Raw genomic sequence first — 15,549 nt, 5'->3', positions numbered from 1 at the left:
ACAGATTCTGCTCTGGTCTGCTGAGTGTTTTCAGCATTTTTATTTTCTTTGGATCTTTTTAAAAATTGGACTCCATTCTTAAAGTTATAAAGCCAATGCACAGATTGGACCAGGAAAGCCCACAATCCATCTCCTTGCTTGCTCCTATTAGATGTACAGAAAATCTTGGATTCAGATTGAATCCAATTCATGATCCTCACAAGTGAGAGACATATAAGATCCAAGCTGACAAAAGGCCTGGCACCCGATCATGGGCTTTATTTGGCCCTTGATGTTACACCTCTTCCAAAAGAGGGTGGTTTTCAAATTTCAAATGGTTCCCAAGCAATTAGTCATAATCATGCACTTCTAGGGTCTCCTGAGCTAATTTCCAAAGCCAATGTCAGCTCGTCAGAGGAAAACAATGGGAGAACTAATTTATATGTTTGAAAAATAACATTCTGGTAACAGAACAAGTTTAGTAATCTCATGAAATCCCTTCAGACTCTCCAGAACCCAGGGACCCAGTTTGAAAATCTGTGTACCAAAATACAAAATTTGAGTTAACACAAACTCACAACTATGCAAGTTCTTTCAGAGTTCAAGCACGTTTACACTCAGAATTCTGCACAAACTGGTTGGTTTTCACTTGCCAGGATGACCTGTCTGCCACATCAATGCAAAATAATCAATATTTTGAAAAAAGAATGTTGGAAAACAAAATTTATTTCTGATATAGTTCTAGTTCTTGTTTAAAGTCTGCAAGGATGTGCAAATGTAATAAAACAAAACTAAGAAAAATACAGCCATTGCTTGGGACAAAATTCCTTTAAAAATCAACTCTCGCCATACCTGAAGCGTGAGCTTGTTCAATTACACAAATTCTCCGGTATTACACTGATGGCAACATGTTTGAAAAATATTACAACAGTAAATTGGCAACAATATATACATGTGTTATACCAACTCTGCTGCTGCACGATAATGAAATGCCCAACAAACTCAGAATATCTGTAGCATCAAACCATCTGTGAATTTAATTTTGCAAATTGGAAGAAACAGATTTTTAACTCATTTTGTTACAGAGTTGCGTAGCTGAGCAACATCTGTGCCTTAAAATTTATGAGCTCATGTTACACTGCGCATAAACAAAAGCTTAGAAAAGTGAAAAGGTTTTCCATACATTTTATTTTACCCAAAACTATACAAGATGAGTAATAAATCCACTAGCTTTCTGCTCATTGTCTGATCAAGATAACATGGAGAGATTGTGATAACAAATCAAGGATCCAGACAACTGCAACTTCCAACAACAGTAGCCTTTAACTGATGTCAGCATCCGCTTTCGGCCACTACCCCACAGGGGAACCTGAGCAGTGGCTTTAAAAGAACAGGCTAGCAGCTAAACATTACTACATTACTCCAAATCTCAGACTACCTACAAGATCTGCCTATATGTATTAAAAATAGTTTTACAACCAGTGCACACTTTGTGGAAGACACAATGTTTTGTTTTACTTCCCCACCATTCCATCTGTCCTCGTTGTTTCTGTTGAATGATTTCTTTTATTTTCCGAGGCTTCAACAAGTCGAATGCTGAACCTAACTTTCTCTTCATCATTAGTGATGCAGGAGATGTTAGTCATTGAATGAGCGGTATTCCTATACATTAGTAGGAATTGATTAAGGCATTTGTTCAGTGAACCTTGTTCCCTGGTTGCTTTCAATGCACGTTTCACGATTTGAACGAAACATTCTGCTCGCCCATTCATAGCAGGTTGGTACGGTGCAGACCTAGTATGTTGAACACCACTCTCAAGAAACTTTTCAATTTTTGAAATACAAGTTGAGCTCATTGTCATTTACCAATTGCTCAGGGAATCCAAACCTATTAAAGACTTCTCCTAACCTCGTGATCATCTTTCTCTGGCACTTTGAATAAGCATCAACCGTTATTAGGTATGTTCTGCAAAAGGTTGAGAGACGTTGACTTGGAGCTGTTGCCAAGTCCCTTCCGACCATTCCCTAGGATGCAGCAGTGTTAACTGTGGCAAATTACGTACCTTTGCACATGAAAAACATGTTCCAGCTTTCTCTTCAATCTATACATCCAATCCAGGCCACCAGAAATAACTCCTCACTATTTCTTTCATGCTCACAATTCCGCAATGGTCCTTGTACAAAACACTCATTTTATCAATGGTGGCAGAATGATCACTGAGCCCCAAAAGACGACATCCTGAATGTAGAGACGGCTCCAATTTCTGGTGGAGTACAGTTTCAAGTCAGATGTTCATAGAATCTTTACAGTACAGAAAGAGGCCATTTGGCCCAGCGAGTCTGTACCAACCACAATCCACCCAGGCCCTATTCCCGTAACCCCACACATTTACCCTGCTAATACCCCTGACATTAAGAGGCAATTAACCATGGCCAATCAACCAAACCCGCACATCTTTGGATTGTAGGAGGAAACCGGAGCACCTGGAGGAAACCCACGCAGACATGGGGAGAAAGTGCAAACTCCACACAGACAATGACCTGAAGCCTGAATTTAACCTGGGTCCCCGGCGCTGTGAGGCAGCAGTGCTAACTACTGCGCCACCGTGCCGCCCCATGTTCTGAGGTCTTGCCTTGTAGCACTACATCCATTACTTCAGCGAGTATCAGATCACTAAGTGTACTTCTTCACTTGTCCACCTTCTCAAAGTAGAAGATGCTTCTGCTCGTGTAATCTGCCGAACTACTTGCTAGTGGTAATCGTGAAAGTCCATCTGCATTACAATGGAGACTTGAATGCTGATACTTGATGGAACAAGTATGTGCAAACAAAAGCAGAGCCCATCTCTGCAATCTACTTGCAGCAAGTGATGGAATTCCTGTGTGGGTCCAAAAAATTGTTGTTAATACACAATGGTCTATCAACAGTGTAAAGCTTCTTCCGTACAGGAATTGATGGAATCTCTTTACTCCAAAGATAATCCTTAAAGCCTCATTTTCGATTTCGGCGTAGTTACTTTCAGCTTTGCTCAATTTTGCAGAGGCAATGAGTCTTTCTTCACCCGACGGCACAATGTGGGATACCACCATTCCAACATCATAAGGAGAAGCATCACACACCAACTGTAGGGGTAGGATAGAACCGAAATGCTAAGGACTTCAGATCTGAGCAAAGCTTCTTTGGTTTGCACGAAAACATTACTGCATTGATCAAATGCTACCACTTCTTGTTTTGGCACAACAGGTTATGCAATGGTTTTTCAATGGTTACCAAATTTGAAAAATCTTCCGTAGTAATTCAACAATCCTAGGAAGTATCGTAACTGGTTAATATTCTGAGGTGCTGGCGCCTCTATGACAGCTTTAACCTTTGAAGGAGATTTGTGAAGGCCTATGGCATCAATCACATGTTCCAAATACTCCAGAGGACAAAAAACTCACTTGTCCTTGCGGACTCTCAGTTCATAGTCTTCCAATCTCTGAAGAGTGACATCCAAATTCTGAAGATGCTCCTCTTTGTCTTTTCCAGTGACCAGGATGTCTTCCAGATAGCATTGGACTCCACTTAGTCCACTCAGGATTTGGTCCATGACTCTTTGAAACAATGCTGGAGCTAATGTGATATCAAATGGTAATCTTCGGTAATGAAACAAACCTTCATGTGTCACTATTGTCAGAAGTTCCTGTGACTTCTGGTCATTATTCATTTGAAAGTATGCTTGGTTTAGGTTGATTTTGTTAAAACGCCAATCCCACAAACAGGTCATCAATGTGAGGTAATGGGTATTGTTCTGCACACAGCACTGGATTAAGGGTGGCTTTGATGCCTCCACAAATCTGTACGGATCCATCCTTTTTGTTGACTGGTACTATTGGTGTAGTCTAGTCATTAATTCCTAGACTCCTGTCTTCACAAGTCGTTCCAAGTCAGCCTCCACTTTCAGCTTGATAGCATAGGGTTCTGACCGTATCGTCAAGAATTTGGCTTGGCTTCCTTCTTTAATCCTCAATTTAACTGTGATATATTTCATACTCCCCAGTTTTCCATCAAACACAGCCGTATGCTTCTTTAGAATTTTTGTAAGGCCTGATTCTTTATTAGTCATCAGGTTGACTTTGGCCAAGTTCAGTCAAATCTTTTCTAACCATGTTTAACCCATCAATGCTGGATAATTACCCTTTACTATATGCAGAGACAAATCTGCTGTTTGCCCATTAAGTTGCACAGCTATTTCAATGCAGCTCTTCAGTGGAACTACTTCACCCATGTATGTCTTCAACACTATTCAACATGGCTTACAAGGGAAATCAAATTCAAGGAAGAAGCATGCAAATTGGCAAGAAAAAGCAATAGGCCTGGGTTGGCATGGTGGCACAATAGTTAGCACTGCTGCCTCACAGCACCAGGGACCCGGGTTCGATTCCCAGTTTGGGTCACTGTTTGTGTGGAATTTGCATATTCTCCCCGGGTCTGCGTGGGTTTCCTCCAGGTGCTCCCGTTTCCTCCCACAGTTCAAAGATGTGCGGTTAGGTGGATTGGCCATGGTAAATTGCCCCTTAGTGTCAGGGGAACTAGCAAGGGGAAATGCATGGGGTTATGGGGATAGGGCCTGGGTGGATTTGTGGTTGGTGCAGACTCGATGGGCCGAATGGCCTCCTTCTGCACTGTAGGGATTCTATGATTGGGAACAGTTTAAAATTCAGCAAAAGAGGACCAAGGGATTAAGAAGGGAAAAATTGAGTATGAAAGTAAGCTAGTGGGGTACATAAAAACTGACTGTAAAAGTTTCTATAGATATGTAAAAAGAAAAAGATTGACAAAACCGAATGTAGGCCCCTTACAGTCAGAAACAGGAGAATTCATAATGGGAAATAAAGATAAAAGCAAATTACTGCGGATGCTGAAACCAAAGAGAAAATGCTGGAAAACCTCAGCAGGTCTGGCAGCATCTGTAAGGAGAGAAAAGAGCTGATGTTTCGAGTCCAGATGACCCTTGGTCAAAGCTTTGACAAAGGGTCATCTGGACATGAAACATCGGCTCTTTTCTCTCCTTACAGATGGGAAATAAAGAAATGGCTGCGGAATTAAATTTGTACTTTGCTTCAGTCTTCACAAAGGAAGACATGAATAATGTACCAGAAGTGTTGAGCGAAACATGTTTTAGTGAGGTGCTGAAAGAAACCAGCATTAGTAAAGAAATAGTTTTGGGGAAATTAATGGGATTGAAGGTGGATAAATCTCTGGGTCCTGATAATCTTAAGGAAGTGGCCCTGGAAATAATAGATCCATTGGTGGTTATTTTCCAAAATTCTTTGGACTCTGGAATAGTTCCTACAAATTGGAGGGTAGCTAATGTAAGCCCACTATGCAAAAAGGGAGATAGAGAGAAAATAGGGAACTATAGACCAGTGACCCTAACGTCGGTACTGGGGAAGTTGCTAGAGCTGATCAACAATTTCATAACTCGGCATTTGGAAGGCAGTGGTATAATCAGAAAAAGTCAGCATGGATTGATAAAAGGGAAATCATGCTTGATGAATCTATTGGAATTCTTTGAGAACGTAACCAATAGAATTGACCGAGGAGAACCAGTGGATGCGGTTTAGACTTTTAGAAGGCTTTCGACAAAGTCTCACATAACAGACTACTATGTAAAGTCAAAGCATATGAGATTGCAGGTAATGTCTTGAGCTGGATAGAAAGCTGGTTAGCAGATAGGAAGCAAAGAGTTGGCATAAATGGGTATTTTTCTGATTGGCAGTCAGTAACTAGTGGGGTTCCGCAGGGAACTGTGCGAAGACCCCAACTGTTCACATTATATATTAATGATTTCAAAGAGGGAACCAAATGTACTCTCTCCAAATTTGCAGGTGATACAAAATTGTGAGCTACGAAGAGGATGCAGAGGTGCTTCAGCGTGATTTAGACAGGCTGAATGTGTGGGCATTGCATGGCAGATGCAGTATAATGTGGATAAATGTGAGATTATCCACTTTGGCAGCAATAATAGGAAGACAGATTATTACTTGAATGGGTGTAAATTGAAGAGAGGTGGATACTCAACGAGACCTTAGAGTCCTTGTGCATCAGTCACTGAAAGCACGCAGGTGCAGCAGGCAGAAAAGGAGGCAAATGGTATGTTGGCCTTCATCGCAAGAGGATTTGAGTATAGGAATAGGGATGTTTTGCTGCAATTGTATAGAATGTTGGTGAGGCCACACCTGGACTGTTGTGTGCAGTTTTGGTGTTCTTATCTGAGAAGGATGTCCTTGCTATAGAGGGAGTGCAGCAAAGGTTTACCAGGCTGATTCCTGGGATGGCAGGTTCAGCATATGATAAGACTAAATCGGTTAGGATTATATTCACTGGACTTTAGAAGAGTGAGGGAGTTCACGTAGAAACTTATAAAATTCTAACAGGATTAGACAGGGTAGATTCAGAAAGAATGTTCCCAACGGTGGGGGAGTCCAGAACTAGGGGTAATAGTTTGAGGATAAGGGATAAACCTTTTAGAACTGAAGTGAGGTGAAACTTCTTCACCCAGAGAGTGGTGAATCTGTGGAATACACTGCCACAGAATGTAGTTGAGGCCAAAATGTTGTTTGATTTCAAGAATAAATTAGATATAGCTCTTGGGACTAAAGAGATCAAGGGATACAGGGGGAAGGGGCGGGGGGGTGGATCAGGATATTGAATTCGATGATCAGCCATGATCAAAATGAATGGCGGAGCAGGCTCGAAGGGCCGAATGGCCTACTCCTGCTTCTCATTTCTATGTTTCTATTCTTGAAGCTTCCAAGGGAATATGTCTGGTTTTTCCTCAGTCTTCTTCACCAGCGAAACTGCTGCCCCAGTGTCGACTTCCATCCTTATTGGCTGTCCATTCAGCAAAGGAGTAACCCAGAATGTATTCGCAGCACCAAGAATGGCAAGCACACTCAGTGATAATTCACCAAAGGCTTCAGTGAATAGCATGCTTGCAGAATCTCTACAAGTGCAAGTTTTAGTGCCTGGCATCTCCAATTGCACTAAACTACTGAGGAGATTGAATGTTCCTCCCGGCCCCCATCATGCTCAGGAAAGTGGGAACTCTAATATCTTCTGCTATTTTGTTTGCCTGCACAAAATAGTTAAAACGCTCAGCATAGCAGCCCCATAGCTCCACATTTTCATCAAAGGGTCCCATGGCGCCAAAAGCTCCCACCATTTTCTTCCTAATGGAGGTCCCCTGTATGCACACTTTGCAATGTGTTTTCAGCAGCTACCTTGCTTTTCCTGTTTAAGGAAGGCAACAATCCAAGCTTCAGCCTCTTTTTTTTTTTAAAAAGCATCCCCAGCTCTATAAATGCTCTGGAGAGGATTGTTACTCCTGCCCACCTTGCCTGAGATGTCTGCAGCACATGACAGCTTTTCCTCCAAATCTTCTTTTCCGATTTTTCATAAGCAGGTGCCAAAGCCCTCGTCACCAGGTTTTGTGTTTTATTGTGGTACTGACGCCTAGGAAATACGGAGGGTTAAAAACTAACAGTTTTATTTACAAGGTGTGTCATTACAGGCTGCTTCTTCACTCAGACACTTCCCTGCGCTAGTGACCTGTAACGTCACTTCCAGTGACGACATGCACAGATTAATACACAGCGTTTACTGCACCTACCGAGACTCAATATAAATACATAACAGTAAAGACTTTCAGTCATTCCATGCTTGTTATTAATACCTTTTGAAAATCTGGTCTCTGCAATGCTTGGTAGTTTTGCATAGCTACTGAAACTACTCCCACCCCATACACAGCCCAAGCTGGATAGCTCAGGCGAGAGACCACTCCATTTAAACAACTAAACAACAAAAGACCATGCTCTAGACGCACAGACTACCCATGATCAATGTCACAGAGGTCAGCTGGAATTTAATTTAAAAATGGAATCCTCTCAATTAGATTAGTGCTTTGGAATAATTCCCATTATTTTCTATTTCACATGCAGCATGGTGAGTTTATTTCCTCAACATCCTCTTCTTGGAAAATACAAGGCTTCCAGCATGAACTGGGGGGGGGGGGGGGGGGGGGGGGCACACAGAGACTTGCACAGATCAAGCTGAAGCACAGTTTAATGGATCAACTACAAAAAAAGGCTACCGCAATTTTTATTTTGTTCCCACACTGAAGATTAACATCTTGGACTGCATATGTGTCAGAGCCTGAGAACCAAGCAAGCATGGGAGAATGCTGAAATTCCTGCCTTCTAAAAAAACCACATCAGCAATTTTGTTCTGGCAACCAGCATGAAGTTCGATTTTTGCAAACAGGCTGGAGCTGAGAGAATGAAAACAATAAACGCTTCTGTAATTTTCCTACCAAATGCCCTTAAAAATGGTACTTCCAGCTAACGAAGAAAGGTTTATGTAATTACGTTTTACTTAATTCCCTTCATATCCTGACTAATTCCTGCTGTCAAGACAAGACTCCTCCGCAGCCAATTTTATACCTTGTATTAGCTGCTCAACAGCAGGTACTCTTCTGGCCCATTTGTAAACATCTCTGTCTGTTGTCAGATGCAGCACTCTGCTGTGAAAATCTTCACCCAGCAACCCAGTGGGGAAACTGCAGTTTTTGGCATCAAAGAGTGGGCAACTTCACAAGCAAAATATGTTCATAAGTTCATAAGATACAGAAGCAGAATTAGGCCATTGGGCCCATCAAGTCTGCTCCGCCATTCGATCATGGCTCATATCCTCCTCATCCCCATTACCCTTCAACATATTACCAATTAAAAATCTGTCTAACTCCTCCTTAAATGTACTCACTATCCCAGCATCCACCGCACTTTGGGGTAGCGAATTCCATAGATTCACAACCCTTTGGGAGAAGTAGTTTCTCCTCAACTCTGTTTTAAATTTGCTATCTCTTACCCTAAGGTCTATGACCTCTCGTCCTAGAATGTCCCACAAGAGGAAGCTTTCGCTCCACGTCTACTTTATCCAAAATTTATACATAAACTATCTTTCACCACTAGATTGAAAAAGCATACAAAACAGCGCTAAGCACAATACTGATGGGAATAACACCAGAAAATGCCAGAAAAACTCAGCTGGTCTGACAGCATCTGTGGAGAGGGAATAGAACCAATGCATCTGCAGCATTTTGCCTTTACAATACTGATGGGCATTGTTTAGATTTGCTCTTCAGTTTCTTAGAACTGCCCATTGTTCAAAGAATTGCTCTCTGCTGCTGTTCTCATGCTAATCGCAACAATTTACCATCTCTTGCAATGTTGATGACATCCAGATTTAGCACTTAACACCAAACCGGCAAACCTAGTTCAGGTAACCTGTTCCTTCTGATTTTTGACAGTTACCTGAACTCCCGGATAAGTATTTGCATACAGTAACATCTGAAATAGCTGATCCTAGGTTCTTGCATTCAAGCATTCAATCTAACCAGACAGAAGAGATTCAAACAAACTGCCCATCTCAAATACTGAGAAAGCCTCGAGTCTCTCTTTCCTTGTAGTAATGGAGGCAATTTAAACCATGCCTCTCCGCATATTCAATGCATACAAAATAAAGTTATTAACTCAAAATCTTTTTTTCATTTGTGCAGTTTTACAGTTTTTCATGCTAAAAGTTTTTAGGTGTCTAGATCACCAACAACCTGTCCTGGTCCCCCCATGCCGACACTATAGTTAAGAAAGCCCACCAACGCCTCTACTTTCTCAGAACACTAAGGAAATTTGGCATGTCAGCTATGACTCTCACCAACTTTTACAGATGCACCATAGAAAGCATTCTTTCTGGTTGTATCACAGCTTGGTATGGCGCCTGCTCTGCCCAAGACTACAAGAAACTACAAAAGGTCATGAATGTAGCCCAATCCATCACGCAAACCACCCTCCCATCCCATCCATCTACACTTCCTGCTGCCCCGGAAAAGCAGCCAGCATAATTAAGGACCCCACGCACCCTGGATTCTCTCTTCCACCTTCCTGTGTCAGGAAAAAGATGTAAAAGTCTGAGGTCACGTACCAACCGACTCAAGAATAGCTTCTTCCCTACTGCCAGACTTTTGAATGGACCCACCTCAAACTAAGTTGATCTTTCTCTACACCCTAGCTATGACTGTAACACTACATTCTGCACTCCTTTCCTTCTCTATGAACGGTATGCTTCATCTATATTGTGCACAAAAAACAATACTTTTCACTGTATACTAATACATGTGACAATAATAAATCAAATCAAAAACAAAGGATGTCCAACAATCTTGATATTACATCAGAAGCACATTAAGTTAGCTAATAGTCCATAATACTGATCTAATTGCTATCTAAACCAAATCCTCCCAACTTCTAATTATATTCCACCTTCCTTATTGAAATACATTTTAAAATGTTGCAAAAATATCAGCCCAACCCGGAGAGTGTTTTTGCTGTACAGGATTGGTCACATGGGAGTGGTTGCAAAATATATAGATCTAGCCCCAGATTAAATTAATGTCTAGTTTCCTTGTAAAAATAAGGTAATATATCACAAGCAACTGTGCAAACATGTATAACGCCAGTGGCCCTATCCAGTATCAGCAGACATAGGCCAGAATTCTGCAATGTTGTACTACTACCAACGCGAACGGAGAATGTGGCACTCAACCAAATTGCTATTCACAGCAGCAGGACCGGAGAATTCCAGCCGCGGATGAGGTCAGGGAATCCTGCCCATGGTATTCAACATGAATTGCCTTGACTCGTTATGCCAAGTGCTGCAAAAAATAAACATGTCATGCTGATGCAGCACAAGGTTTCTTTGCGGCTATTGTTAAAGCACTTAATTATTGGGACACAGCATCCAGCATTGTACCTAATCAAAAATACTTTGCCCTGGAAGTGTGAAAAGATAATGATGTGGCAAGCTAGGTGAATGACAGGGCCTAAAGTGCTTTTCCTTAACTAATTAGATTTAAGGATTAAGAAATAAACAGCAGGGGAACTGAGGAGGTAAGCGAATTACAAGAGAGGATTTCAATGTCAAATCATGTCCCGAGAGAGAAACAGAGAGAAGGAAAGATTGGATAAAAAGAGAAAAATGAAAGGAATTCACGTCAAGATTGCACTCTTAATTCAAAAAACAGAAAATGCTGGCGAAACTGAGCAGGTCTGACAGCACCTGTGGAGTCAATACAGCCAACGTTTCGAGCCTAGATGACCCTAAAGTTTCTCCATCATTTTCAGTTTTTGTCTCAGATTCCAGCATCCGCAGTATTTTGCCTTAATCTTAGTATTGCACTGTTGACTTTTTGGGCCAGAGGTTGATTGACAGGTTGACTGATCAGTAATTATCACATCTTCAAAATGGGCACCTACTCTTAATTAGCAGACAATTTTGTGTCCTGAGTTTAACAGGTACAAATGTACAAATGCAGCAATTCATGAAACTCACCAGGAGACTAAGGGACAGACACTTTCCGTGAAAATTATGTTAGAGCAGCACAAATCGTCTAGCAACCCAAGGCATAAGCAATTAATAGGCTCTTCATTCCTCAATAAGTTGCTGACAATTTGCTCATTAATAATGGGATGTGTTGTTCACGTGGTTATTTTCTTCAGCAAATAATATGGAATACATCCTAAAGTAGAAGTTCAGCACAATTTACAAAGAATACACTGAAATTCAAGAAATGTTTTATAACTAGGATAGATTGAGGTAAATTCAGGGTTAATGGTCAAAGTTATCAGACAAAATATAATTAGACTGAGAAATCGCATACAAATCATCTGCTAAAGCATCTGGTACTTCCATGACTCCATGCTCTGGTGGCAAAACACTGACGCAATGAATCTTGTTAACGTTACACATTAAAACACGAAACCACCATTAACAAAGGAAAATATTCCTTAAAAAAATTTGGAATACAAAACATTTCTCTTCTGTCATGTTCGTAAGATATGAAAGAGATCATTAAACTGTTTAAAACAAACACTTCTTTCCACTCATTTAAAATTGGCTTTGCTGGACCAAAAGCATGGCTGCTGCAGGTCAGGGTGGAACCTTCCAACAGTAATCACAGGACAAAACAACTCTCATCCTTATAGAATCTCACATCATCGTATGGACTGACTGCAATCAACATGACAAATTAGCAGCAATCTGAGGCCACAGCCTAGACTTGTAACAAAGATAGGACCATGAAACTAGTTATACCCGAGGATGCACAAATAGCCACTATCCATCTCCTACAGAACAATGGATTTTGACCAGAAACATAGAAATTGATTGTTAACCTGAAACTCTCTCATTACTAGGCAACACCACATGGACCAAGCTCCTTTGACCTTTGTAAAGTTTTTGGTCTCCCAGAGCAGTAGGCTGTGTTACCATCCAGCCTGCCAACACCAGAGCAGGACTCCAGGCTGACAACAAAGCCTGCCTCAACATCTAAAGCCTGGGTCTCTGAAAGATTCCTGCCATCACCTGCAGAGTGGACCAAGTTTCTGTACAACAACCTCATCCTGCTGCGTCAGCTTTCAGCTGAACCTGCCTGAAATTTAACTCCTATATGAAGGAGTCCTTGGGTTTTTTTTAATTTCAAGTTATTCCTAGTTGTAAAATTATTTTCTTTCCCATCTCCTTCTTGTCTGTTTGTGTGTGTATATGCAGTTGTGACGACCATCCCCAGATTATAATGCATCAATAAACAATACCTCTCAATTAACCCTAAAGAGAGATTGCTGAGAGTCACTTCAAAATTGACTTCACCACAAGAGGGTTTGGGGAACCACAGCACAGTCTATTTCAAAATCAAAACACCTCTGTCTATGGATAGACAGTGAAAAAAAATTTAGTTCAGTTTGCCTCTCTCCCCTGTCCATAACACCTGCCCCTAAGTAATAAGTTAAAGTTGTAAAATCAAATTAACCCATGCCCCAAAGAGACAGATGCAATCGTTCTTAGGTACACTTACAATAATTAATTTATATTTTTAACTAGGTTTGAGTGGAAATGATGGCTATAATAAATTATCTTTGAAAGGTTATTTATTACTGTAATTGACAACAATAAGCCAGCCAGAGTGATATCAAGTTTCTTACCTGAACATCATAAAGTGCTACGATGTTCTCATGTTGAAGCTCCTAAAATCAAAAGTGCAGAATTTGTAAATTAAGTAATGTATAGGGGAAAACACTAAAGTTCTTCCTCCCTTTCGTTATCATAAGAGCAAGTTAGAATCTTAAGTCCTTTTTTTCCCTCAAAAAAGGTATTCATTTCTTCATCAATCAAACACTACTGAATATATGTAATAGCCACATTCCAAGCATCTGTGAACAAATCATTCGCCAAAACTTTAGCAACCAGAGGTGTACAACACATTAATTTGACAATAATCAGAGGGTAGTCTGTATTTCTGGTGCTGCACCCCACTCTTTCAAAAAGAAGCCAATTAAAGAGCTCAGAATTCAGTAGGCCTCAACATAGAAAATCATTCTCATTAAGAACATTAGCAAAGTCAGGCAGAGAAATATAACTAGATTAATATTTACATTACATCAATGTGGCGCTGCAAGCTAAAAATAATGCATGAAAAACTATACAAAAGGAATCTTTTCTTTTGAAGTAGGGAACCTGGAAAATTGGCATATTACAACTAGTCAAAACGGTTGAACTTCTGAGAATGTTGACTTCTCAATGTCTATTAACGCAGCTTTGTAAACACTTTATCCAGAGTGCAACAAGAGGTGGTGGTGCTGATGGAAACATAGGAATTTGACCGATATAATCTACATCAAATGTAGTTGTTCAAGCTAACTTCCTTACATCAGAAGGATTACCAAACGGAATTGATCAAAGGTGAGCAGCATTCATCTGCTACTTCCACATCTACTTCTGCAGTGTTTCATAGGAATAAATAACTTAGCCTCAAAATCTCTAGTTCCCAATAATAATTGGATTCAATATTGCAACAAAGCAATGCCCATTCAATGACAGTGGCAAAGAGTAAAAACACAAGTAGGCGATTGCACAAATTGAGCACCCATATTTTCAGTGCAATGAATGTTCTATTTCTGTTTATTACAGGTAATTTGGCAAGTATTTTGGAAAACAACAAAGATTACTTTAGATCTACAGGATTATCCTAAGAATGTTTTAAATGGGGTGCACCACATAAGGAATGCAGGAAGGGAACTGAAAGGGAAAAACAAAATCTAAGTGCTGCTGCCAGGTGTAAATTATATTGGCATTAAATATAACCCACTTTCACGTGCCAGCAATGTTCAAAGAATTAAACTGGCCAATTGACAATATAAATAAAACACATCACTAAATGTCACTGGCATATTTAGAAATTACATCATACCACATGGTCCATCATTACTCAATCAATTTGAATCCAGTGTCAGAACTTGGGAGTGTGAGGAGACTTTTAAAATCAGTAACCAAACTGTAACATAGAATATCATAGGGTCCCTACAGCGTGGAAAGAGGTCATTCAGCCCATCAAGTTTGCACCAACCACAATCCCACCCAGGTCCTATTCCCATAACCCCACATATTTACCCTGCAAATTCCATAACACTAGGGTCAATTTAGCCAATCAACCTAACCAGCACATCTTTGGGCTGTGTATCTCTGCGGTGAAGAAAACTCCTCTATGGGCTACTGCTATTTATTGTGTTTGTGTGTTCATACTGACTCAGGAGCTGTCTCATGACCACTTTTGAGACGAAGGTCCTGGAGACTAGTGCTTCTTAATATTATTGAGCCTTGACTTTAGATCATTGAGTCTGCGCTGACTCTCTGACAGACCAATAGGGGTGGCTCGGTGGCACAATGACTAGCACTGCTGCATCACAGCGCCAGCGGTCCGAGTTCGATTCCTGGTTTGGGTCACTGTCTGTGTGGAGTCTGCACATTCTCCCTGTGTCTGCGTGGGTTTCCTCCGGGTGCTCTGGTTTTTTCCCACAATCCAAAAAATGTGCTGGTTAGGTGCATTGGCCGTGCTAAATTCTCCCTCAGTGTACCCAAACAGGCGCCAGAGTGTGGCGCCTAGGGGATTTTCACAGTAACTTCACTGCAGTGTTAATGTAAGCCTACTTGTGACACTAATAAATAAACTTTCAGCTTTAGAGGGCAGTGGCAATGTGGAACTTGCTGCCACAGGAAGGATCTGAGGCAAATATCACTTTTCTTTTGTCTCAATGGGATGTGGGTGTCTCTGGCTGGGCCCATCCCTAATTGTCCCTGAACTGAGTGACTTGCTGGACCATTTCAGAGGGCAGTTGGGAGTCAACCACATTGCTGTGGCTCTGGAATCACATGTAGGCCAGACCAGGTAAGGACGGCAGATTTCCTTCCCTGAGTGACATTCATTCATAGAGGGGTTTTTCAGTCAATCAATGATAGTTGTCATGGTTACCATTACTCGGGTTAGCTTTTCAGTTCCAGATTTATTAACTGGATTTAAATTCCACCAGCTGCTGTGGTGGGATTTAAACTCATGAAATTCTGGGGCTCTGGATTACCAATCCAGTGACATTAGCACAGTGCCATATCAACCCCTAACCATAAATACATTTAAGGAGAAA

At 41.0% G+C, this 15,549-nt stretch overlaps 1 protein-coding gene across 2 annotated transcripts in view; it reads right to left on the bottom strand.

Annotated features, from left to right (window-relative positions):
• ulk2 (unc-51 like autophagy activating kinase 2) overlaps positions 1-15,549 on the bottom strand; it is a 119,932-nt gene that overhangs the window by 82,973 nt on the left and 21,410 nt on the right. For both annotated transcript variants that reach the window (XM_078224678.1, XM_078224679.1), the window contains exon 3: positions 13,057-13,098. In XM_078224678.1, coding sequence (XP_078080804.1) covers positions 13,057-13,098 — 42 coding nt within the window. The remainder of the gene's footprint in view (positions 1-13,056; positions 13,099-15,549) is intronic.

Source organism: Mustelus asterias, chromosome 12 (genome assembly GCF_964213995.1).
Source record: "Mustelus asterias chromosome 12, sMusAst1.hap1.1, whole genome shotgun sequence".
Lineage (NCBI taxonomy): Eukaryota > Metazoa > Chordata > Chondrichthyes > Carcharhiniformes > Triakidae > Mustelus > Mustelus asterias.
Note: the sequence above shows the minus strand (reverse complement) of the source record. Positions and strands in the feature narration are given on the sequence as shown.